This window comes from Narcine bancroftii, chromosome 1, assembly GCF_036971445.1.
Source record: "Narcine bancroftii isolate sNarBan1 chromosome 1, sNarBan1.hap1, whole genome shotgun sequence".
NCBI lineage: Eukaryota > Metazoa > Chordata > Chondrichthyes > Torpediniformes > Narcinidae > Narcine > Narcine bancroftii.
In genome coordinates this window covers 159,496,889-159,524,234 of record NC_091469.1, presented here as the reverse complement: position 1 = coordinate 159,524,234, position 27,346 = coordinate 159,496,889, and the positions used below count along the sequence as shown (strand labels likewise).

Genomic DNA, 27,346 nt, shown 5'->3' with positions numbered 1-27,346 from the left:
TCATCTGCTCAATATTTGGAAGAAGATTCATGTAGAAAGGAATAAAACAAATTACCAAGTACCAAAACTAATACTGACGCAAAATCAGCTAATCCCTTTTACAATAGATAACATTTCCTTTAGAGAATGGGAGAAAAAAGGGATCAAAAGAATAGAAAATTGTTTTTCAGGTAATAAATTACTATCCTTTGAACAAATGAAGGATAAATATAATATAACTCAAGATACAGCGCTGGCATATTACCAACTGAGATCCTACTTGAAGGACAAATTGGGAAGCAGTCTGAGGTCACCAGAGGGAAGTAACTTTGAATATGTGATTACAGATACAATGATAATCAAAAGATTTATAAGAAATATGTATATTAAACTGCAAGAAAAGGAGAATGAGGAAACAAATGGTAAAACTAAACAAAAATGGGAACAAAATTTAAACATAAAGATAAAGAAGGATACATGGGAGAAGTTATGCTCAGGAACTATGAGAAATACAATAAACACGAGGTTACGTATGATACAATATAACTGGATACACAGGCTATACATTACACCTCAAAAGTTAAATAAATGGGACCCAACAGTATCTGACAGATGTTTTCGCTGTAAAAAGGAAACGGGAACAACAATTCATGCAATCTGGACATGTGAGAAAGTAGAAAAATTTTGGGAAGATCTAAATCAGATATTAAATAAAATTACAGAAAACAATATACCAAAAAACCCAGAGATCTTCCTCCTAAGTAACATAAAAAACAAAGAATTTGGAATTGATTTGGAGGATGCACAAAAAAGATTTGTTAAGATAGCCCTAGCCGTAGCAAAAAAATGTATTATGTCAACCTGGAAATTGGAAGATAATTTGAAAATACAACAATGGTATATAGAAATGAATAAATGTATTCCATTAGAAAAAATAACATGTAGTTTAAGAAATAATGTTGAAATATTTGAACAAATATGGGAGCCTTACATGAAACACAATAGAGAAAACCTACCGGGGACATTCACTACCTAAATTAACGAAAGGAGAAGGAAATGAAAAGAATTAACTCAGTGGAATTTCTTGTTTATTTTTATTGAATGACAACATTGTTTGACTGGTTTAATGTATCTTAGATTCTGTACTTTAAATGAATGGGGGCGGAGGTAGGGAGGGTGGGATGGGAAGAAGGAGGGGGGGAGAAAATGACACTGTATATATTTGAAAAGGAAAATGTATGTATCATGGTCAATGTGGTTTATGGTGTGAAAAATAAAAAAATTTAAAAAAAACCCTGACCCTCTCCTGTCTGCATCACCCCTGTTGTCGGTATAACTACCCTGAGGCTCTCCAGCCTGTATCTCCCTGTTGTAGGTGTAACTACCCTGAGCCCCTCCTCTCTATATATCCCCTCATGTAGGTATAACCGTCCAGAGGCCCTCCTGCCCGTATCTCCCCTTTTGTCAGTATAACTGCACTGAGCCCCTTCAGTCTGTATCTCCTCTGTTGTAGGTATAACCACCCTGAGCCGCTGCAGCCTGTATCTCCCCTGTTGGTGGTATAACCAGTCTGAACCCCTCCAGCCTCTAACTCCCCTGTTGTAGGTATACCCACTCTGAGACCCTCCTGTCTGTATCTCCCCTGTTGTCGGTATAACAGCCCTGATCCCCGCCTGCCTGTATCTCCCCTGTTGTTGGTATAACCACGCTGAGCCCCTCCAGCCTGTATCTTCCCTGGTGTAGTTATAACAGCCCTAAGCCCATCAAACATCTATTTCCCATGTTCTCGGTATAACCACCCTGAGACACTCCTGTCTGTATCTCTCCTTTTGTAGGTAAAACCACCCTGAGCCCCTACAGGCTGCATCTTCCCTCGTCTAGGTATAACCGCCCTCAGCCCCTCCAGCCTGCATCTCCCCTGTTGTCGGTATAACCACCCTGTGAACCTCCAGCCAGTATCTCCCCTTTGTAGGTATACCCACCTTCAGACACTGCTGTCTGTATTTCCCCTGTTGTCGGTATAATGCCCTGAGCCACTTCAGCCTGTATCTCCCCTGTTGTAGGTATCACTACCCTGAGACCCTCCTGCCTGTATCCCAGCTGTTGTCGGTATAACTACCCTGAGACCCTCCTGTCTGCATCTGCCCTGTTGTAGGTATAACCTCCCAGATCATCTCCTGACTGAATCTCCCCTGTTATCAGTATAACAGCCCTGAGCCCCTCCAGCCTGTATTTCCCCTACTGTAGGTATAACCATCCTGAGCACCTCCTGCCCGTATCTCCCCTGTTGTCGTTATAACTGCCCTGAACCCCTCCAGCCTCTAACTCCCCTGTTGTAGGTATAACCGCCCTGAGCCCCTCCTATCTGTATGTCCCCTGTTGTTGGTATAACATCCCTGAGCCCCTTCTGCCTGTATTTCCGCTGTTGTTGGTATAACCACTCTGAGACCCTCCAGCCTGCAGCTCCCTTGTCGGTATCACTGCCCTGAGCTCTTCCAACCTGTATCTCCCCTGTTGTTGGTATATCCACCCTGAGCCTCTCCTGTCAGTATCTTCCCTGTTGTACATATAACCACCGTGAACCCCAAGAGCCTCTACCTCCCCTGTTGTTTGTATAACCGCCCTCAGCCCCTCCAGCCTATATCTCCCCTTTTGTCGGTATAACCGCCATGAGCCCCTCAAGCCTGTATCTCCCCTGTTGTAGGTATATCCACCCTGAGCCCCTCCTGTCTGTATTTCCCCTGTTTAGGTATAACCGCCCTGAGACCCTGCTACCTGTATCTCCCCTGTTATTGTTATAACTGCCCTGAACCCCTCCAGCCTCTAACTCCCCTGTTGTAGGTATAACTGCCCTGAGACCCTCCTACCTGTATGTCCCCTGTTCTCGGTATAACATCCCTGAGCCCCTCCAGCCTGTATCTCCCCTGGTGTATGTATAACCACCCTCAGCCCCTCAAGCCTGAATCTCCCTTGTTGTAGGTATAACCACTCTGAGACCCTCCAGCCTGCAGCTTCCTTGTAGATATCACCGCCCTGAGCTCCTCCAACCTGTATGTCCCCTGTTGCAGGTATAACCACCCTGATCCCCTCCAGCCTGTATCCCCCCTGTTGTTGGTATATCCACCCTGAGCCTCTCCTGTCAGTATCTTCCCTGTTGTACATATAACACCCTGAACCCCTACAACCTCTAACTCCCCTGTTGTTTGTATAACCGCCCTCAGCCCCTGCAGCCTGTATCTCCCCTTTTGTCGGTATAACCACCATGAGCCCCTCAAGCCTGTATCTCGCCTGTTTTAGGTATAACCACCCTGAGCCTCTCCAGCCTGTATCTCCTCTGTTGTAGGTATAAGCATCCAGAGCCCCTCCAGCCTGTATCTCCCCTGTTTTAGGTATAACCGCCCTGAGCCCCTCCAGCCTGTATCTCCTCAGTTGTAGGTATAACCATCCAGAGCCCCTCCAGCCTGTATCTCCCCTGTTTTAGGTATAACCGCCCTGAGCCCCTCCAGCCTCTTACTCCTCTGTTGTAGGTATAATCACCCTGAGCTCCTCCTGCCTCGAACACCCCTGTTCTACTGTGTTTATGTCTCAATCAGACCCAGCAGCATCTGACGACGTGTGATGAACAGATTCGCATCCTGAAACTCCCGGTGTTTTCTCCAGTTCTTCCAATACTGATTCCCCTCCCCTCTCTCCCTGCAGATTATTCCTTCCAAGGTTGGACAATGTCTGGTGCTGATGTGGTGTCAGCCGTGGAAGGGGCCTCTGCCGTGTTGCCGTTTCATTTCACCCACCCACCCACGGAGAAGACCCTCACTGGTACCATCAAGTGGTACAAGATTAAATCAAGAGTTAAATCAGTAACTCAACTTGTGTTTAACTGTACATGTCCCAGCTTTGGATCCTCCCGATGTGATCGGGCAACACAGGAGGTCAGAGGGGATCGTTTCACGTTCGTGGGGAACCTGTGCCGAAGAGACGCCTCGGTCATGGTGGATCGTCTGAGTCGGGAGGACGAAGCTCAGTATTGGAGCCGCGTGGAGCTCAACATCGGTAACTTTCAAACTGCACTTTCAACGAACCTGACAGTGAGAGGTGAGCAAAGAGCCCACCTGCTGCAGTGGGTCACAGTCTTCACTCCTCCCCCAACTAATCATATTGTTTTCATAACTTACAAGTGGAATAAAGTAGGATAATTCTTTATGCTCATTCACAACCCAAGTCTGCACATGGTTCAGTTGAGACCCCCTACATTCGGGGCCCCAAACAGTCCTTCCAAACAAAGCAACTCTTCAGTTGTGAATCTGCATAAGTCATCTACTGCATCTGGTGCTCCCGCTGTGGTCCCTTCTACACTGGGGAGGCTGGATGCACCTTCACTGCCAGAGCAAGGAGCTCCCAGGGGCCAATCATTTCAATTCTCCTCGCCCCCCTCCTGCACCAACGTTTCTGTCCCTGGCCTCATGCACTGCCAGACCAAAGCTACCCGCAAATTGGAGGAACAATCCCTCATATCCCATGTGGGCCCCCTTCCGTTAATACCCCCCAAGCCCCTGTCTCTCTTTCTCTTTGCCCATCCTTCTGTCTCCTTTCCTTAGTGCCCCACCTCCCCCTATCCTCTCCTTTCAGAAAGGCCCCCCCCAACACTTCTCAGCATTTTTCCCTTAATTTAATTTTTAATTAAATTTAGATGTACAGCATGGTAATTGGCTCTTTCGCCCCACGTGTCCATGCTGTCCAATTTACACCCAATTAACCTAAACTCCTGGAACATTTTTGAACGGTGGGAGGAAACCGAAGCCCCCGGGGAAATCCCACGAAAATACGGGGAGAACGTAGAAACTCCTTACAGACAGCGCAGGATTTGAACCCTGATCCCAATCGTTGGCGCTGTAACAGCGTTGTGGTAACTGTTTTGCCAACCCATGATGACCCACCCACCTATAACCTTTTGCCTGTGGGCCTGTGCCCCTCCTCCCCCCACTATTTTATCCAGGTGGTAACAGAGGGCTCAGGCCCGAAACATTGGCTTCCTTTTCCATCCTGACGATGCTCAGTGATCTGCTGAGTTTTCCCGAGACGAGGATCAATTTTCCATCTCAGGTCACATCAGGGTTCCCTTCATGCACATTACTTGAGTGAGGAGCTTCATCGGCAGTTGGACAGGATCCAGTCCTTCAGAGACCAGCTGCAGGTGATGGAGTCTTTCAGAAGGCCTGTTGTACGTTGGCCTTTATTAGTTGGGGATTGAGTTTAGGAGTTCTGAGATAATGTCACAGCTCGACAAATATCCTGTTAGACCACAACCGTGTTACAGGAAGGATGTGGAAGCTATTGAGAGGGTGCAGAGGAGATAGGCCAAGGTGTTGCCTGGATTGGAAAACAAGACTTATGAGGCAAGTTTAGCAGAGCTGGGACTTTTCTATTTGATGCGAAGAAGGACAAGAGGAGACTTGACCGAGGTCGACAAGATTAGGAGAGACATAGATGGGGTGAACAGACAGCACCTGTTCCCCAGGGCCGGATTAGCAAACACCAGAGGACACGTGTACAAGGTGAAGGGAGGGACATTTAGGGGAGATATCAGGGGTAAGTTTGTTTTTAGACAGAGACTGGTGGGTGCAGTTAACTGGAATTCACTGACTATGTGGAGTTCAGATGGCTGGCTCCTCCCTTGGCTCCACCTCACCCCCCCCCCACAATATAAACCCTGGATTTCCTGCCTTACTTCAGATTCACCCAAGGACCATTGTATCCACTGGCCATTGATTGTAAGCTATTAAAAGTGTGTCTGTGCTCCTCTCTCGTCTCTGAGTGCAATCAGTTATGTTACAGTGGGTGCCTAGAACACCTTGCCAGGGGTAGTGGTGGAGGCTGGTATAATAGGGACATTTAAAAGACTCTTAGACTCAGGGATGCAAGAAAAATTGAGGGTTGTGTGTGTGAGGTAGGGAAAGCTTATACTGTTGAGTAGGTTTATATGGTCAGCACAACATTGGGGGCTGAAGGGCCTGTGCTGTGCTGGAGTGTTTTATGTTGTTCAATAAAATTGGAAGGGGAGCAGAGAAGATTGACCAGGATGTTGCCAGGATTGGAAGGGTTGAGTAAAAGGGGAGGTTGGATAAGGTGGGTCTTTATTCCCTGGAGCAGAGGAAGATGAGGGACCTGGATGAAGTGAATGCTCACAGAATTGTTGCCAAGGTAGATGATCCCGAACCCAGAGGGCCTTAGTTTGAGGTAAGAAGGGAAAGACAGAAGAGGGACCTGATGGCCATCTTTTCACACAGAAATGGGTTGTGGTTACAACATCAGCAAATGGAACTGGGGTTCAAAACCCACCTTGTCTGTAGGGAGATTGCATGTTCTCTCCATGTCTGTGTGTGTTACCTCCGGGAGTTTTGGTTTCCTCCCACCCTTCAATGTGTACTGGGGGTTGTAGGTTAATTGCGCAGTGCGGGCTTGTGGGCTGAAAGGGCCTGTAACTGTGCTGTACATCTCAAATTTAAAATAGAGTTGTTTGCATCTGGAATGAGCTGCCAGAGGATCCTGTAGAAATGGGCACGATTGCAACATCCCAAAGACATTTGGTGGGGTGAACGGATGAGAAGGTTTGAAAGATATGGGATAAATGCAGGCAAATGGGTCTGGCCCAGAATGCCAGCTGAGTCAGTATGAAGGAGTCAGGCCAAAGGGCCTGTTTTGTGCTCTACAACCCCACAACTATTATTTTACAAGGTGGAAATTTTGGCAGAAATTGACCGTGAAGGTGGGGGCGGGTCGACTGATACATTCTGGTGTCTCTCTTTCCCTCAGCTCCTGACGGGAAGGACTCAGTTGTGAGTGGGACTGAGGGAGATTCAGTCACCTTACCCTGTGTGTTCCAACGGCCTCTGTCTGACCTCACCCTGCACACAGTCACCTGGATGATGAAGGATCCCTATTGGCACGTTGTCACATTCAGGCACAGATCTGATGGATCGTGGGTGGCAGAAAGTGATGCAACTCGATACGAGCTCGTTGGGGACCTTGAACATGGAAACGCCTCAACCCGGATAAACCAGCTGAGTGTACGAGACAGTCACGGCTACCTGTGTCTGGTGGAGTCCAGGAAACCAGCTGATTTCCGTTACCCAAGGAAATATTATGATCATGTGAAGACCCCGTATATTTATCTGAGCCAGTGCGAGGCCCATTTGGTGGACTCTCCCGGTAAGAAACAATTGGCACTTTCTCCAGTGTGTGGTGAGGGGGAGGGCAGGGTGGAGGGAGGGGTGGAGAGTCTGTCACAGGCTTGGACACACCAGGCATTTAGCTGCGACCTGCGCCCAATGTCCAGAACCTTGAGCTGAAGGTCAGATCTGTCGCTGCCGGAATTGGGCAAACTCCCTTCCTTGACACCCATTTGTCTCACCTGTTGTTCGGCACCTGCCGATCACCGGCCTCTGTCCATCAACCATGAACCTTCCCTGATACATCAATCTCTCTCTGACTCCTGCCCAACCCCTCCCACCCTGACTTAATTATTTAAGATTCCCTTTTTGTCATGTAATGTTACACAACATGTAATATTACATGAAATCGGTTTCCATCAGGTAGAATGTGGCCATTAGTGTCACGTGAGGGGAAGAAGCAAAGGAGAGTCCCTTCTGAGTCACTGAGTGTCCGTGGATTTGCCTCCAACCCTCCCGCAGCCTCTGCAGCCACACAGAATCCTGTTTGATCCATCGACAACCCTGATAGGATCAAAACCCTGATCCTATCAGGAAGCCTTCAGTCCCCAAGGCCATTTGGGAGCCCTTCTTGCCCTCAGCTCCCTCTCGAATCCTCCGGCACCACCATCTTGGGCGCAGTCTTCTGTGGATGCAGGATTTGATTTCCAGACACCGTGGGCTCCTTTAACGGGCCGTTGAAAGCCTGTACAGAGCCGCTGGCATTTGGAGCCCTTCAGAGCAGCCCCGTGTCCCCGCTCTCCCAGGTCTGTACCAGCGGCAGCACTGCCGTAACAGCAGCTCCGCCAGCACCGCCCATTGTCATTTACACTGAGCCCATCTCCCCTACACCCTCAGCCCTGATGAAGGGATCTGGCCCAAAATGTTGACTGTTCTCTCTCTCCCACGGATGCTGCTCGACCCACTGAGTTTTCCAGCGGATTGTCTGTGGCTCTGGATTCAAGCGCCCGCAGTCTGCTTCCTTACACCCCTTGACCTTGGACCCTCCTTCACTCAGGCCGACTATGGGAAGGTGTCACGGTCTAGCGGAGCCTTGCCTCCCTAACATGTGTGGACCGGTGGCTATTCACCAAGGGCCATGGGACCGGCAGCAATCACTGGGCACACATGTCCTGTACAGGATGAGGGAAGGAAAGAGGACACTATGTAGGGTCTCGGCTCATCTCTCCAACTCCAAATGAAACAACACCACTTGTGAATCCTCAGAGGGCATAGAACACTACAGCACAGAAACAGGCCCTTCAGCCCTTCTGGTTTCACTAACCTGCTCCCAGTCCATATCACTCCATACCAAACCCATCCATGTATCTTTCCAAATTCTTCTTAAATGTTAAAATTGAGCCCACATCGTTCCTCACTTCACCACCTTCTGTTCCCCATAAACATTTCCTCTTTCACCCTAAAGCCATGTCCTCTCGTATTTCTCTCTCCTCTTTCTTCTCTTTGGCTTGGCTTCGCGGACGAAGATTTATGGAGGGGGTAAAAAGTCCACGTCAGCTGCAGGCTCGTTTGTGGCTGACAAGTCCGATGCGGGACAGGCAGACACGGTTGCAGCGGTTGCAGGGGAAAATTGGTTGGTTGGGGTTGGGTGTTGGCTTTTTCCTCCTTTGCCTTTTCTCAGTGAGGTGGGCTCTGTGGTCTTCTTCAAAGGAGGTTGCTGCCCGCCAAACTGTGAGGCGCCAAGATGCACGGTTTGAGGCGTTATCAGCCCACTGGCGGTGGTCAATGTGGCAGGCACCAAGAGATTTCTTTAGGCAGTCCTCGTACCTTTTCTTTGGTGCACCTCTGTCACGGTGGCCAGTGAAGAGCTCGCCATATAACACGATCTTGGGAAGGCGATGGTCCTCCATTCTGGAGACGTGACTCATCCAGCGCAGCTGGATCTTCAGCAGCGTGGACTCGATGCTGTCGACCTCTGCCATCTCGAGTACTTCGACGTTAGGGATGAAAGCGCTCCAATGGATGTTGAGGATGGAGCGGAGACAATGCTGGTGGAAGCGTTCTAGGAGCCGTAGGTGGTGCCGGTAGAGGACCCATAATTCGGAGCCGAACAGGAGTGTGGGTATGACAACGGCTCTGTATACGCTTGTCTTTGTGAGGTTTTTCAGTTGGTTGTTTTTCCAGACTCTTTTGTGTAGTCTTCCAAAGGCGCTATTTGCCTTGGCGAGTCTGTTGTCTATCTCATTGTCGATCCTTGCATCTGATGAAATGGTGCAGCCAAGATAGGTAAACTGGTTGACCGTTTTGAGTTTTGTGTGCCTGATGGAGATGTGGGGGGGCTGGTAGTCATGGTGGGGAGCTGGCTGATGAAGGACCTCAGTTTTCTTCAGGCTGACTTCCAGGCCAAACATTTTGGCAGTTTCCGCAAAGCAGGACGTCAAGCGCTGAAGAGCTGGCTCTGAGTGGGCAACTAAAGCGGCATCGTCTGCAAAGAGTAGTTCACGGACAAGTTTCTCTTGTGTCTTGGTGTGAGCTTGCAGGCGCCTCAGATTCCTAATCTAAGTGGAAAGAGCCTTCTCCCATTTACTTGGAATATACCCTTCAATTTTGTAAACCTCGATTAAATCTCCCCTTATTCTTTTTCATTCCAAGGAATAAATTTCGAACCTGTTTAATCTTTCCCTGTAACTCAACTCCTGAAGACTCAGCAACATCCTAGTAAATCTTTTCTGCCCTTTCAATCTTATTGATAGCCTTCCTGTTGCTAGCCAACCAGAACTGCGCACAATATTCCAAATTTGGCCTCACCAATGTCTTAAATAACTTCAACGTAACATCCCAACTCATCCTCAATACTTAGATTTATAAAGGCCAGATGCCAAAAGCTTCCTTTACAACCTGTCCACATGTGACACCCCCTTCAGGGAACAATGTACCTGTATTCCCAGGTCCCTTTCCTCCTCCACACTGCTCAGTGCCTGATCATTTACAGTGAAGGTCTTTTCTGGATTTGCTCTTCCAAAATTCAACACCTCACACTTGTCTGCATTAAACTCCATCATCCATTTACTGGCCGGAGGAAGTCATGAGATGGAGTCGTGACTGGTAAGAAAATACCAGCCCTCTCCAGAAAAGTTAAAAAAAATAAAGAAAAAGCAAAGCCACAAACACAGAAACCAGAACAAATTAAAAATAGAAGTGTGGAGAAAATGAAAGAAAGAAAAACCAAAAACCAAAAACAACGGGAAGAAAAGAAGAAGGAAAGATGTCGGAAGAGAAAGGTGAAGGCCCGCCATTGAGAGAGAAGCCCGCTCCCTGAGGTCAGTGGAAACCCCGAACACAGGACTAAAATGATGGCTCACGGAGCCAAACAATAGTGTGCAACCGCGCATGCGCGAGGCACAAGACAAATACGAAACCGACGGGAGGGGGGACCTGCTGAGGATTAAATCTCCACAGCTGAATCAGACAAGTACAACACAACAGCAAGACTCTCAACAGGAAAACATAGAAAATAACGGGAACAAGAAGGAAGAGAATAAAAATAGGAAATCAAAGAAACAACAGATGCCCAACCCAGAGGAAGAAGACCAACACCAAGACACTTCTAATAAAAATGAGAAGACCAAAAATACCCAACAAAATAAAACAAACAACCCAACAAGAAAACCAGAAGAGACAGAGGTAAAGGGCACAGATCCTGGAGTGGACTCAGAAGAAGAAGAGGAAGAACACAGAGAAATGGAAGATGAAGGGAAGGGCAAGTACATGGATATATTTTTTTTAAAGAATATATGGAATCAGTAAAAGAATGGCAGTCACAAGAATTCAGTGAAATAAAAAGAAGAATAAAAAGTACAGAAGAAAAAGTGAATAGATTAGAGATGGTCATGACAGATAGAGGAAAAAGAGTGGACAAGGTGGAAGAACGAGAAACAGCCGTAGAAATGGAAGTAGATGACTTTTTAAAAAAAATTAGAAGAATCTGATAAAAAAGTTAAAGAGACACAGGAGCTGTTAGCTCAGAAGATAGATATAATGGAAAATTATAATAGAAGAAATAATATAAAGATAGTGGGCCTTAAGGAAGATGAAGAAGGCAAGAATATGAGAGAATTTATAAAAGATTGGATCCCCAGGGTCCTAGGAAGACCAGAATTACAGGAAGAAATGGAAATAGAAAGGGCACATAGAACATTAGCCCCGAAAATATAACCACAACAAAAACCAAGATCCATTCTAGTAAAATTCCTAAGATATACAACAAGAGAAAATATATTGGAGAAAGCAATGAGGAAAATAAGAGAAGACAAAAAGCCACTGGAATACAAAGGTCAAAAAAATTTTTTTCTATCCAGATATAAGTTTTGAACTCCTGAAGAAGAGAAAGGAGTTTAATACAGCAAAAGTGATCCTATGGAAAAAAGGATATAAATTTATACTAAAGTACCCAGCGGTACTTAAAATAGTTATTCCAGGGCAACAAAACAGACTATTCTCAGATCTGGATAAAGCAGGAAAATTTGCAGAACAACTACAAAACAGACGGAGAGATAAAGAGATGTAACAAGAACAAAAGTGACAACAAACTATATATAAAAAAGAAGAATAAAGTATAAGTAAGAACTAAGAAGGGAAAGAAAGGGAAGAAATGAAGTAAGGAGGGAATTAAGAGAGTGACCTTTGTTATATATGAAGATTAAAATCTTTTCTGGGGGGGGCTGGGTCGGGAAGAATAACAGTCACTGCGAAATCAGTTGACGCTTGCGAGCGGGTTCGCAAATCCAAATGGAGAGGGGAGATGTGGTTGCCCGACAAGGGACAAAGGGCAACTCAGAGAGGGGAGGGACTATTGGGGTTAAAGGAATTTTAGATAGGGGAATTGTGGAAATATTTTATGTTTTAGAAATGTTGTCTTACAATGTGTTCAAAAAAAAAACAGAAATGGATAAGAAGGGAAGGTGGTGATGAGGAAATGGAAAGGAAAGATAAACAAAGTTTGAAATGGCCACGTTGAACTATATGACTTTAAATATTAATGGAATACATAACCAAATCAAAAGGAAGAAGCTGTTAAATTTACTGAAGAAAGAAAAAATTGGTATAGCATTCGTGCAGGACACGCATCCAACTGAAGTGGAACACAATGCAATTAAGGAGAGATTGGGTAGGGCACGTAACGGCAGCATCATATAATTCAAAAGCCAGAGGAGGAGCTATATTAATTAATAAAAATGTACCAATCAAAATAGAGGAGGAAATAATAGATCCAGCAGGGAGATATGTAATGATAAAGTGTCAGATAAATTCAGAATTTTGGAATTTACTCAATGTATACACACCTAATGAAGAAGATCACAAATTTATGCAAGATATCTTTTTGAAGATCGCAGATACGCAAGGGAACATACTAATAGGAGGGGATTTTAACCTTAATTTGGACTCAAACATGGATAAAACTGGAAAAAAGACTAACAGAAAGAACAAAGTAACCAAATTTATAATTAAATCGATGCAGGAAATGCAACTTTTGGATATATGGAGGAAACAACACCCAAAGGAGAAAGAATACTCATATTATTTGGATAGATATAAAACATACTCAAGGATAGACCTATTCCTGTTATCAGCCCACATTCAAGGAAGAGTTAAGTAAATGGAATTTAAAGCTAGATTGTTATCAGATCACTCACCCGTGTTATTGGCAATAGAGCTGGAGGACATTCCACCAAGAATGTATAGATGGAGATTAAACTCCACGCTACTTAAAAGACAGGATTTTAGAGAATTCATTGAGTGACAAATTAAAATGTACTTTGAAATAAATACGGAATCAGTGAAAGATAAGTTTATACCATGGGATGCAATGAAAGCGTTCATCAGAGGACAGATAATAAGTTATGTAACTAAGATGAAGAAGGACTACAATCGGGAAACAGAGCAGTTGGAAAGGGAAATAACAAATATAGAAAAAGAATTAGCAATGAAGGAAGACACAACTAAAAGAAGAGAATCGACAGACAAGAAAATAAAATATGAAACACTACAAACATATAAGATGGAGAAGAATATAATGAAGACAAAACAGAAATATTATGAGCTAGGAGAAAAAACGCACAAAATTCTAGCGTGGCAGCTTAAGACCGGACAAACTAAAAGAATGGTATTGGCATCAAGGAAAAAGGACAAACAAATTACATATAATCCAACGGAGATTAATGAAAACTTCAGGGAATTCTACGAACAACTATATCAAACTGAAAACGAAGGGAAAGAAGACAAAATAGATGAATTTCTAACTAAACTTGAACTACCGAAATTACAAACAGAGGAGCAAAATAAATTAATAAAACCATTTGAAATAGAAGAAATACAGGAGATATTAAAAAAACGACCAAACAATAAAACAATGGGGGAGGATGGACTCCCAATAGAATTCTATTAAAAATTTTAAAGACTTATTAATTCCTCCTCTCCTGGAAGTAATGAACATAAAACATACCAGATCCATGCAAAACAGCAATAATTACAGTAATACCAAAGATGAGGAAAGATCCACTAACACCAGCATCGTATAAACCAGTATCTCTACTTAACACAGATTATAAGATAATAGCTAAACTATTATCAAACAGATTGGCCGACTATGTACCAAAAATAGTAAAACTAGACCAAACTGGATTTATTAAAAAAAGACGAACAATGGACAATATCTGTAAATTCATTAACTTAATCCATGCAGTACAAGGAAACAAAACTCCAACAGTAGTGGTTGCTTTAGACGCAGAGAAAGCCTTTGACAGAGTAGAATGGAATTATTTATTCAAAATACTACAAAAATTCAACCTAACAGAGAAATAGAATAATTGGATTAAAGCATTATATAAGGGACCATTGGCGAAAGTGACAATAAATGGATATATATCAAACCAATTTAAATTAAGCAGATCAACAAGGCAGGGTTGTCCACTATCTCCCTCACTGTTCGTGTTAGCTACAGAACCACTGGCAGAACTGATAAGAACAGAAAATAAAATAAAAGGGATAAAAATAAAAGAGAAGGAATATAAAATCAGTCTATTTGCAGATGACGTTATAATATACTTAACAGAACCAGAAATATCAATAAAAGAATTACATAAGAAATTGAAGGAATATGGAGAAGTATCGGGGTACAAGATCAACGCAAATAAAAGTGAAGCAATGCCAATGAATAATGCGGATTTCACAAAGTTTAAGGAAGAATCACCATTTAGATGGCAAACACAAGCACTTCGATACCTAGGTACACAACTAAATAAAAATCTCGGCCATCAATACAAACTAAATTATCAGCCGTTAATGAAGAAATTATAAGACGACTTAGAACATTGGAAAGACTTACCACTAACACTGATAGGAAGGATAAACTGTATTAAAATGAACATCTTCCCAAGGAAAGTAGTGGTAGAAAATTGTTTGTCCAATTGGAGGCCGGTGACTAGTGCAGTTCCTCAGGAATCGGTCCTGGGTCCACTATTATTTGTTATATATATTAACGATCTGGATGTAGGGGTAGAAAATTGGATTAGCAAGTTTGCGGATGACACAAAGATTGGTGGTGTTGTGGACAGAGAGGTAGATTATCGTAGATTAAAAGGTGATTTAGGAAGGCTGGAGGAAGAGGAAGAAGAAGAGAAAGAGTACAGTGAAGTAGAAGAAGAAGAGAAAGGCAAGATAAAGGATATACTTTCTCTTATTAAAGGATACATGGAGTAATTTAAAGAATGGCAAACACAGGAATTTAATGATTTAAGAAGAAGAATAAACAACACAGAAGAGAAAATGAATAAAATAGATATGACCTTAACAGAAATGGGAAAGAAAATGGACAAGATGGAAGAGCGGGAAGCAGCAGTAGAAATGGAGGTAGAGGACTTAAAAAAGAAATTAGAGGAATCTAATAAAAAAGTTATAGAGACACAAGAACTGTTAGCGCAGAAAATAGATATAATGGAAAATTATAACAGAAGAAATAACATAAAGATAGTGGGCCTTAAGGAAGATGAAGAAGGCAAGAATATGAGGGAGTTTATAAAAGATTGGATCCCTAAGACCCTAGGATGTCCAGAACTACAGCAAGAAATGGAAATAGAAAGGGCACATAGAGCATTGGCCTCTAAACCACAACCACAACAAAAACCAAGCTCTATTTTAGTAAAATTCCTAAGATATACTACAAGAGAAAAGGTACTGGAGAAGACAATGGAAAAAGTAAGAGAGGGCAACAAACCACTGGAGTATAAAGGGCAAAAAATCTTCATTTATCCAGATATAAGTTTTGAACTCCTGAAGAAGAGAAAGGAGTTCAATACAGCAAAGGCGATTTTATGGAAGAAAGGGTATAAATTTATACTAAAGCATCCAGCGGTATTGAAAATATTTATTCCAGGACAACAAAACAGACTATTCTCGGATCCAGAAGAAGCACGAAAATTTGCAGAACAATTACAAAAATAGACTGAGGGATGAAGACGGGTAATGAGAGTAAAAATAATCACGATTGATATGTATGCGGGTAAAGAGGCATAAGAGTGAATAGAGACAATGTGCATACGTGATTGTATCTGTAATTAGAGGAAAATATAGATAGTAGAGACAAGAATTAATAAGGGAAGGTAATGAAATAGAGAGAATAAGGAGGGAATTAAAAGAGTGACCTTTGTGACATATGAAAAGTGAAATCTTTTCTGGGGGGGCTGGGTGGGGGGAAATAGCGGTCACTGCAAAATCAGTTGACGCTTGCGAGTGGATTCGCAAACCCAAATGGAGAGGGGAGATGTGGTTGTCCGACAAGGGATAAAGGACAACTCAGGAGGGGAAGGGGAGATTGGGGAGAAAGAAGATATAAATAGGAGAATAAGGAAAATGTTTGATGTTGTAGGAATGTTGTCTTATAAAGAGTTGAAAATAAGAAAACAGAAATGGAAAAGGAGGAAAGGTAATGATGGAAAAACGGAAAGAGAAGATAAACAAAGTATAAAATGGCTACGCTGAACTATATGACTTTAAATATTAATGGAATACATAACCAAATTAAAAGGAAGAAACTACTAAATTTACTGAAAAAGGAAAAAATTGATATAGCATTTGTCCAAGAAACACATTTAACTGAATTGGAGCACAAGAAATTAAAGAGAGATTGGGTAGGACATGTAACAGCAGCATCGTATAATTCAAAAGCAAGAGGAGTGGCTATATTAATTAGTAAAAATGTGCCATTTAAAATAGAAGAGGAAATAATAGATCCAGCAGGGATCTGATAAAATGTCAGATATATTCGGAGTTTTGGAATCTACTTAAAGTATATTCACCTAACGAAGAAGATCAAAAGTTTATGCAAGATATCTTTTTGAAGGTAGCTAATACGCAAGGGAACATACTAATAGGAGGGGATTTCAACCTGAATTTGGATTCAAATATGGATAAAAAGGGGAAAAAAATTAACAGAAAGAACAAAGTAACCAAATTTATAATTAAATCAAAGCAAGAAATGAAACTTTTGGATATATGGAGGAAACAAAACCCAAAAGAAAAGGAATATTCATATTACTCGGCTAGACATAAAACATACTCAAGAATAGACCTATTTTTGTTATCAGCAAGTATGCAGGATAGAATAAAAAAAACAGAATATAAAGCGAGAATACTATCGGACCATTCGCCCTTAATATTGACAGTAAAGCTAGAGGACTTCCCTCCAAGAATGTATAGATGGAGATTAAACCCCATGCTACTTAAAAGACAGGATTTTAGAGAATTTATTGAAAAACAATTAAAAATGTATTTTGAAGTAAATACAGAATCAGTGGAAGATAAGTTTATACTATGGGATGCAATGAAAGCATTCATTAGAGGGCAAATAATAAGTTATGTAACCAAGATGAAGAAGGACTATAATCAGGAAACAGAGCAGTTGGAAAGGGAAATAGTAAACATAGAAAAAAAATTAGCAATGAAGGAAGATACAACTAAAAGAAGAGAATTGGCGGATAAAAAAATAAAATATGAAACATTACAAACATATAAGGTAGAGAAGAATTTAATGAAGACAAAACAGAAATATTATGAACTAGGGGAAAAAACACACAAAATCCTAGCATGGCAGCTTAAGACAGAACAAGCTAAGAAAATGGTATTGGCATCAAGGAAAAAAGACAAACAAATTACATATAATCCAAAAGAAATTAAGGAAAACTTTAGAGAATTCTATGAACAATTATACCGAACTGAAAATGAAGGGAAAATAGATGAATTTTTGACTAAAATTGAACTACCAAAACTACAAATAGAGGAACAAAATAAATTAACAGAACCATTTGGAACAGTAGAAATACAAGAGATAATAAAAAAATTACCAAATAATAAGACACCAGGAGAGGATGGATTTCCAATAGAATTCTACAAAACATTTAAAGACTTATTAATTCCGCCCCTCCTGGATGTAATCAACCAGATTGATGAAACACAAAGCTTACCAGATTCATGTAAAACAGCAATAATTACAGTAATACTAAAACAAGGGAAAGATCCACTCTCACCAGCGTCATATAGACCAATATCTTTGCTAAACACAGATTATAAGATAATAGCTAAACTATTAGCAAACAGATTAGCAGAGTATGTACCGAAAATGGTAAATTTAGACCAAACTGGATTTATCAAAAAAAGACGCACAACAGACAATATTTGTAAATTTATTAACTTAATTCATGCAGTAGAAGGGAATAAAGCACCTACCGTAGCATTTGCTTTAGACGCAGAGAATGCCTTCGACAGAGTAGAATGGAATTATTTGTTCAAAGTATTGCAAAAATTCAGTTTACCGGAGAAGTATATTAATTGGATTAAAGCATTATATAAGGGACCGTTAGCGAAAATGACAGTAAATGGACATGTATCAAAGCAATTTAACTTAAGCAGGTCAACGCGGCAGGGATGCCCACTATCACCTTTATTGTTTGCGCTAGCTATAGAACCACTAGCAGAATTGATAAGAATAGATAATAATATAAAAGGAATAAAAATAAAAGACAGGGAATATAAAATCAGTCTATTTGCGGATGATGTTATAGTGTACTTAACAGAACCAGAACTATCAATAAAAGAATTATATAAGAAATTGAAGGAATATGGAGAAGTGTCGGGTTACAAGATAAACGTAAATAAAAGTGAAGCAATGCCTATGAATAATGCGGATTTCTCAAAATTTAAGAAGGAATCTCCATTCAGATGGCAAATGCAGGCAATAAGATACCTAGGTGTACAAATAAACAAAAATCTAGGCCAATTATATAAACTCAATTATAATCCACTAATGAAAAAATTACAGGACGATTTAGAGCATTGGAAAGATCTACCACTAACACTGATAGGAAGGATAAACTGTATTAAAATGAACATTTTTCCAAGGATATTATACTTATTTCAGGCATTGCCAATACAACTGACAGAAAAATTCTTCAAAGAGTTAAACAAAATAATAAGGAAATTTTTATGGAGAGGGGGGAAACCGAGGATAGCACTAGATAAATTAACAGAATGGTATAAACAAGGAGGCTTACAATTGCCAAACTTTAAAAATTATTATAGAGCCGCACAATTAAGATACCTATCAGATTTTTATCAAACAAGGGAAAAACCAGACTGGACAAGATTAGAATTAGATAAAATAGGGGAAAAGATACCTGAACACATATTATATAAATGGGATAAAAAATTGGTACAACATAGAACTTCTCCAGTATTACATCATCTCCTCAATATTTGGAAGAAAATTCATGTAGAAAGAAATAAAACAAATTATCAATTACCAAAACTAATATTGACACAAAATAAGCTACTCCCTTTTACAATAGATAACCTTTCCTTTAGAGAATGGGAAAAAAAAGGGATTAAAAGAATAGAAAATTGTTTTTCAGGAAGTAGATTCTTATCCTTTGAACAAATGAGAGATAAGTACAATATAACTGGAGATACAGCGCTGGCATATTACCAACTGAGATCCTACTTGAAGGATAAATTAGGAAGCAATTTGAGTTTACCAGAGGGAAGTAACCTTGAATATGTGATTACAGATACAATGTTAATCAAAAGATTTATAACAAATATGTATATTAAACTGCAAGAAAAGGAGAATGAGGAAACAAATGGTAAAACTAAACAAAAATGGGAACAAGATTTAAATATAAAGATAAAAAAGGAAACATGGGAGTTATTATGTTCTGGAACGATGAGAAATACAATAAATACGAGGCTACGTATGATACAATATAATTGGTTACACAGACTATACATTACACCTCAAAAGTTAAATAAATGGGACCCAACAGTATCTGATAGATGTTTTCGATGTAAAAAAGAAATGGGAACAACAAATCATGCAATCTGGACATGTGAGAGAGTAGAAAAATTTTGGGAAGATCTCAATCAGATATTAAATAAAATAACAGAAAACAATATACCAAAGAATCCAGAGATCTTTCTCCTAAGTAACATAAAAAACAAAGAATTTGGAATTGATTTGGAGGATGCACAAAAAAGATTTGTTAAGATAGCCCTAGCCGTAGCAAAAAAATGTATTATGTCAACCTGGAAATTGGAAGATAATTTGAAAATACAACAATGGTATATAGAAATGAATAAATGTATTCCATTAGAAAAAATAACATATAGTTTAAGAAATAATATTGAAATATTCGAACAAATATGGGAGCCTTACATTAAATACAATAGCGAAAACCTACCGGGGACAAACATTACCTAAGTTGATGGAAGGAGAATGAAAGAAAAGAATGGACTCAGTAGAATTTCCGGTGTATTTTTGTTGAATGACAACATTGTCTGACTGGTTTAATGCAACCTAGATTGTATACCTAAAATGGATGAGGGGGGGGGGGGTGGGGGGATGGCTTGGGAGGAGGGAGGGGGGGGAGAAAAAGTCACTGTATATGTGTGAAAAAGAAAAAGTGTATATCATGGCTAATGTGATTTATGGTGTGAAAAATTAAAAAATTTAAAAAAAATGAAAAAAAAAATGGAAGGCTGGAGGTGTGGGCTGAGAAATGGCTGATGGAATTTAATACAGATAAATGTGAGGTGCTGCATTTTGGAAAGGCAAATTTAAATAGGTCATATGCATTAAATGGTAGACAATTGAGGAGTGCAAAGCAACAAAGGGATTTAGGAGTTATGGTAAATAGTACCCTCAAGGCTGATACTCAGGTAGATGGTGTGGTGAAGAAGGCATTTGGAATGTTGGCCTTCATAAATCGGAGTATTGAATTCAAGAGTAGGGAGGTTATGATGAAATTGTACAAGGCATTGGTGAGGCCAAATTTGGAGTACTGTGTACAGTTTTGGTCACCAAATTATAGGAAAGATATAAACAAAATAGAGAGAGTGCAGAGAAGGTTCACGAGAATGTTGACAGGATTTCAGGGTCTGAGTTACAGGGAAAGGTTGTGCAGACTGGGGCTTTTTTCTCTGGAGCGTAGAAGATTGAGAGGGGACTTGATAGAGGTGCTTAAGATTTTAAAAGGGACAGACAGAGTAAATGTGGATAGGCTTTTTCAATTAAGAAAGGGGGAGATTCAAACTAGAGGACATGGTTGAAGATTGAAGGGGGAAAATTATAAGGGGAACATGAGGGGAAATTTCTTGACACAGAGGGTGGTGGGGATGTGGAATGAGCTTCTGGCAGACGTGGTCGAGGCGGGATCATTGGTTACATTTAAGGAAAGACTGGATTGTTACATGGATAGGAGGGGACTAGAGGGGTATGGACCGGGTGCTGGTCAGTGGGACTAGGAGGGTGGGGATTTGTTACGGCATGGACTAGTAGGGCCGAACTGGCCTGTTCTGTGCTGTAAGTGGTTATATGGTTATATGGTTAAGGATACAATACTTATTTCAATCATTACCAATTCACCTAACAGAGAAATTCTTCAAGGAGCTAAAGAAAATAATAAGGAAATTTTATGGAAAGGGGAGAAACCGAGGATAGCACTAGATAAATTAACAGAATGTTACAAACAAGGGGGCTTACAGCTACCAAACTTTAAGAATTATTATAGAGCAGCACAATTGAGATACCTATCAGATTTTTATCAGACGAGGGAAAAACCAGATTGGTCCAGATTAGAGCTAGATAAAATAGGGGAGAAGATACCTGAACATATACTATATATGTGGGATGAAAAATTGGTGCAACATAGGAATTCACCAGTATTACACCATCTGCTCAACATTTGGAAGAAGATTCACGTAGAAAGGAATAAAATAAATGATCAACTACCAAAATTAATATTGACACAAAATCAACTAATCCCTTTCACAATAGATAACCTTTCCTTCAGAGAATGGGAGAGAAAAGGGATCAAAAGAATAGAAAATTGTTTTTTGGGAAATAAATTATTCTTTTGAACAAATGAAGGACAAATATGGAATAACTCACGGTACAATGTTTGCATACCACCAACCGAAAACCTACTTGAAGGACAAATTGGGAAGCAGGCTGAGGTTACCAGAAGGAAGCAATTTTGAATATGTGATTACAGACACAATGATAATTAAAAGATTTATAACAAACATGTACATCAAACTGAAACAAAAGGAGAACGAGGAAACAAATGGTAAACCTAAACAAAAATGGGAACAAAATCTAAACATAAAGATAAAGAATGAAAAGGAACTATGAGAAATACAATGAACACGAGGTTACGCATGATACAATATAATTGGTTACACAGGCTATACATCACACCCCAAAAGTTAAATAAATGGGACCCAACAGTATCTGACAGATGTTTTAGTTGTAAGAAGGAAACGGGAACAACAGGACATGCAATTTGGACATGTGAGAAAGTGGAAAAGTTTTGGGAAGATCTCAATCAGGTATTAAATAAAATTACAAAAAGCAACATCCCAAAAAATCCAGAGATCTTTCTTAGAAACATAGAAACATAGAAGATAGGAGCAGGAGTAGGTCATTCGACCCTTCGAGCCTGCTCCGCCATTCAACGAGATCATGGCTGATCTTAAAGTTCAGTATCCCGTCCCCACCTTCTCTCCGTAACCTTTAATACCCTTATACTGAAGAAATAGATCTAATTCCCTCTTAAATAGATTTAATGAACCTACCTCTACTGCCTTCTGTGGCAATGAATTCCACAGATTCACCACCCTCTGGATCAAGAAATTCCTCTTCATCTCGGTCCTAAATGGTTTGCCTATTATCCTCAAACCATGGCCCCAGGTTCTGGATTTTCCCATCCTTGGAAACATCCCATCTGCATCCATTCTGTCCAGTCCTGCCAGAATTTTATAGGTCTCTATGAGATCCCCTCTCAATCTCCTAAACTCCAGGGAGTACAATCCCAATTTGCGCAATCTTTCCTCCTAAGTCATTCCTGCCATTCCAGGTATCAGCCTGGTGAATCGCCTCTGCACTCCCTCCATTGCAAGAACATCCTTCCTTAGATAAGGTGACCAAAACTGCACACAATACTCTAGGTGGCGTCTCACCAAGGCCCTGTACAGCTGCAGTAAGGTATCCTTGTTCCTAGACTCTTCTAAGTAATATAAGAAGTAAAGAACTTGGCCTCGATTTGGATGAAGCACAAAAAAGATTTATTATGATAGCCTTAGCTGTAGCAAAAAAATGTATTATGTCAACCTGGAAATCAGAAGAGAGCCTGAGAATGCAGCAATGGTACATGGAAATGAATAAATGTATTCCATTGGAAAAAATAACATATAATTTAAGAAATAACATCACAGTATTCGAACAAATTTGGGAACTGTACATGGAACACGACAGAGAGGGCCTACTGCGGACCTCCACCCCCTAAAATGACAGAAGGAGAAGAAGACGAAAAGAACTGACTCAGTAAAATTTCTTGTTTTTTTTATTAAGTGACGACATTGTTTAACGGGTTTAATGTATCTTATAGATTGAACTTTGAATAAATGGGAGGGGGGGTGAGGGAGGGAGGGAAGGGAGGAGGACAAAGGGGAGAAAATGACACTGTATATATTGAAGAGAAAAATGTCTGTATGTATTTTCGTCAGTATGGTTCATAGTGTGAAAAATTTTAAAAACTTTTAAAAAAATCCATTTACTGGCCTAGTTTCCCAGCTGGTCCAGATCCTTCTTCCAGCTTTGAAAACCTTCCTCACTGTCCATAATGCCTCCTACCTTTGAGTCAGCGGCAAATTTGCTGATCCAATTTACCACGTTATCAACCAGATCATTGATATAGACAATGGTCCCAACACAGATTCCTGAGGCACACCATTCATCACAGGCTTCCGGTCTGAGAAGCAATGATCCACGAGCACTCGGCTTTCTCACCCACAGACAATTTCGAATCCAGTTTACAACCACTCTATGCACACGTAGTGTTACGAGCCCAGAGGGCCCCAAAACCCAGCAGTAGTAGAAATTCACCAAGACAAAGCAGCTTTTAATTTTGTTTGAACATAAAAACAGAATCAAACTTTAACTTATTACTACTAACTTAATCCCCTACTAATTCTAAGTGCACATGGATGTAATGTGTTTGTGTTCAAGAAAGTTCTGTCTCACTGTGCAATCATTCACTTTTCACTTCTCCAAGTTTACCCATTATTATTCTAACATATCCTCTAACACTCATGTCTTAACCCTCTGAACTAACCTCCCTTGTGGAATATTTCCTTCATCCACCCTTCTTGGTAACTTCAACAAGATTTGTTAACCATGAGCTACCATGCACAAATCCATGCTGACTGGACTTAATCAGTCCATGTCTGGACTAAACCTAAACATCCTATCTCTCAGAACTCCGAATAAATTACCTACTACTGACGTCAGGCTCACTGGCCCATAGTTACCTGGTTTACTCCAGGAGCCTTTCTTAAACAGGGGGATAACAGGAGCCACACTCCAATCCCCTCGCACCTCTCCGGTGGCTATGAACATGTTGAATAAGTCAGGGCCCCTGCAATTTCAACACTGGTCTCTCTCAAGGTCCGAGTGAATATCAGATCTGCCCCAAGAGATTTGTCTACCTTTCTTCGTTGTCAGGCAGCGATCAATCTCCATACGTTTCATGTCACTTCTATTTGTTTCCCTTCCATCCATATGCACAATACTAGTTTCCTGAGGATATACTGATGTAAAAATAAACTGTCTAATTCCTCCCCCATTTAGTGAGGCTCCACACATCGTTGACCACTCTGATCCTCCAGGGGACCATTTTTCCCTTCCTGATTTCATTCTTTAGTATTCCCTTACATTTTCGATACACTGCGACTACCTCATTTCCTCCTTGTTGCCTATAACAGGTTACACAACTCTCTCTTCTTCCGAATCCTATTACCAATATCCCTTGAAAACCAAGGTTCCCTATGCCTGTTAATTTTCCCTTTAATCCTGGTAGGACTCTGCAAACTTTGCACCCTCAAAACCTCGCCCTTGAATGCCTTCCACTTGTTTGATGAATCCTTGCCAGAAAACAACTTGTTCCAGTAGATTCCTCCAAGATCCTTTCTCATTTCCACAAAATTGGCCTTTCTCCAATGTAGAACCTCAGCTCGAGGACCAGATCTATCCTTATCCATAAGTAACTTGAATCTAATTACATTATGGTCACTGGACCCAAAATTCTCACTGACACAGACTTCTGCCAACTGATCTGCCTGGTTCTCTAATAGGAGATCAAGTTTTGCATCCTCTCTCATCGGTTCATCTCCATATTGATTTTGAAAACTTTCCTGTACACATTTGACAAACTCCCAAGCCACCCAGTCCTTTTACAGTATGGGAGTCCCAATCAATATGTGGAAAGTTAAAATCACCTACTACCACAACTTTGTTTCTTACAATTGTCTGCCAGCTCCCGACTGATTTGTGCCTCCAATTCTCTCAAACTATTGGGTGCTCCATAATACAAGCCGATTAATGTGTTAACACCTTTCCCGTTTCATAGTTCCACCCAAAAGGCTTCTGTAGATGAGCCCTCTGGACTGTCTTGTCTAAACTCAGCTGTGATAATTTCCCTGACTAGCAACACCACACCTTCCCCTTTCATCCCTCCCCCTCTATCCGTCTCAAAGAACAGAACTCCAGAACATGGAACTGCCAGCCCTGCAACCAAGTCTCACTCATAGCAATAACATCATAATCCCACGTGCCCATCCACTCCCTCAGCTCATCTACCTTACCGACAATACTCCTCACATTGAAATAGATGCATCAGAGATAATTTCCTCCCCACCAACTGTATCCAAAACAGTAGATTGATTGGTGATGGGAACAGCCACAGGGGTTCTCTGCTCCTTCTGCCCCTTCCCTTGCCCTTCCCAACAGTCACCCAGCTGCCTGCCTCCTGATTCTTAGGGGTTCCTGCCTCCCTCAAACTCCTCTCCATCACTGCCTCTGCCGACCCAATGATCCAAAGTTCATCCAGCTGCAGCTCTAGTTCCCTAACTCCGTTTATCAGGAGCTGCAGCTGGATGCACCTCTTGCAGGTGTCGTCATTGGCAACAAAGTGATGTCCCTGACTTCCCACATCCTGCAGGCGGAACACTGGACTGGCCTAACAACTGCCTCTATTACCCATTTCCTCAGTTAATTAACTAGCTTAATGAAAGAAACTTTCCACTCTTCCCTTACTGGGAGCAAATTCTTCCTCAGCCACCGCGGATAAGGCCACCATGTCCCACTCACCCCCCACCCCCACAACCCCACCCCCCATCACTGGCTGCTTTAACAGCTCTCCCTCTTTTTCCATGTCCTCATCTATTATCTGAATGGCTCCCTGGCCCTAATCAATTAACTCAATTGCAGCCTCCTGACTCCAACTCCAAAAATGTTGAGGGAAAGTTCTTCACACAGAGAGCGATGGGAGTGTGGACTGATCTGCCAGCTGAATGTGGGCTCAGTTTTAACATTTAAGAAGTATTTGGACAGGTGCATGGATGGGAGGGGTATGGAGAGATATGACCTGGGTACAGGTTAGTGGGACTAGGCAAAAATGGTTCAGCAAAGAATAGAAGGGCCGAAGAGGCTTGTTTCTGTACTGTAATGTTCCATGGTTCTAAGCAGGCCCTTCAACGCTTCCAGTCTGTTCCAAACTCTTATTCTGCCTAGTCCCAGTGACCATATTCCTGCTAACCCTCCCATCCATGTCACAGTCCAAATGTTTTTTGTATGTCAAGTTCACTTTGGCAGCTCGTTCCACTCTCCCACTACTCGCTCTGTGAAAAGTTTCCTCCTGATGTTCTCCCTAAACTTTTCCCCTAACCCACGTCTTCCAGTTCTTGTCTCACCCCAACCTCAGTGGAAAAATCCTGCTTGCATTTACTCTGTGTGTACTCCTCAAAATTTTAAATACCTCTATTAAATATCCCCTAATTCTTCTACGCTCCAAGGAACAAAGTCCTATCCTGTTTAACTTTTCCTTTTACCTCAGTTCCTCAAGTCCCGGCAACATTCCTGCAAACCAAGTGAGGGTGGATTCTGGACAGATAGAATCTGGGGAAGAAGGGAACAGTTAAGCGATGGGGGAACCAGGAGGGGGAGAGAGGTGTGGGACAAATATGGGAATGGGAACTAGCTAAGGGGTGGGGGAGAGGGGGGTTTGGATGGATAAATAGTGGGGCAACGAGATTAGAGGGGGGGGAACATTTAAATAATGAGAGATCCAGGTTGGGGTGGGAGAGGAAACAGGTAAATGATAGAGGATCCAGTTGGGGAAGCCTGGGGTGTGGTACGTCAGTGTTCAGGGAACTGGGTAGGGGAGAGGGGGATGGGACAGGGGCTGGTAGGTGATAGGTGGAACCAGGTGGGAGAGAAAGGGTCAAGTTTATTGACATCTCTTTGTACAAGTACAACCCAATGAAACAGTGTCTCCAGTCCTCGATTCAAACTCGTAGACTCACAACCAGACATCACACATGTACAGACAAATAATACACATGCGGGACAAGTACTTTATCGATATAAATATTATTTTATGAATATGAGAGTTTTGGATGGTCAGTGTGAGCAGTTCCTTTGGTCATTCAGCATTCTCACTGCCAGTGGGAAGAAGGTGTTCCCCAGCCTTGTGGTGCCGGCTCTGATTCTCCTGTATCTCTTCCCCGACAGGAGCAGCTGAAAGATGCTGTGCGTAGGT

The 27,346-nt window shown here is 41.6% G+C and overlaps 1 protein-coding gene across 4 annotated transcripts in view; it reads left to right on the top strand.

Moving 5' to 3' along the window:
- Positions 1–27,346, top strand: part of LOC138765592 (uncharacterized) — a 70,558-nt gene that overhangs the window by 9,160 nt on the left and 34,052 nt on the right. For 3 of the 4 annotated variants that reach the window (XM_069942595.1, XM_069942594.1, XM_069942593.1), the window contains exons 2-3: positions 3,679–4,071; positions 6,790–7,185. In XM_069942595.1, the coding sequence (XP_069798696.1) occupies positions 3,679–4,071; positions 6,790–7,185 (789 nt within the window). The remainder of the gene's footprint in view (positions 1–3,678; positions 4,072–6,789; positions 7,186–27,346) is intronic. The other variant, XM_069942596.1, reaches the window with a different exon arrangement.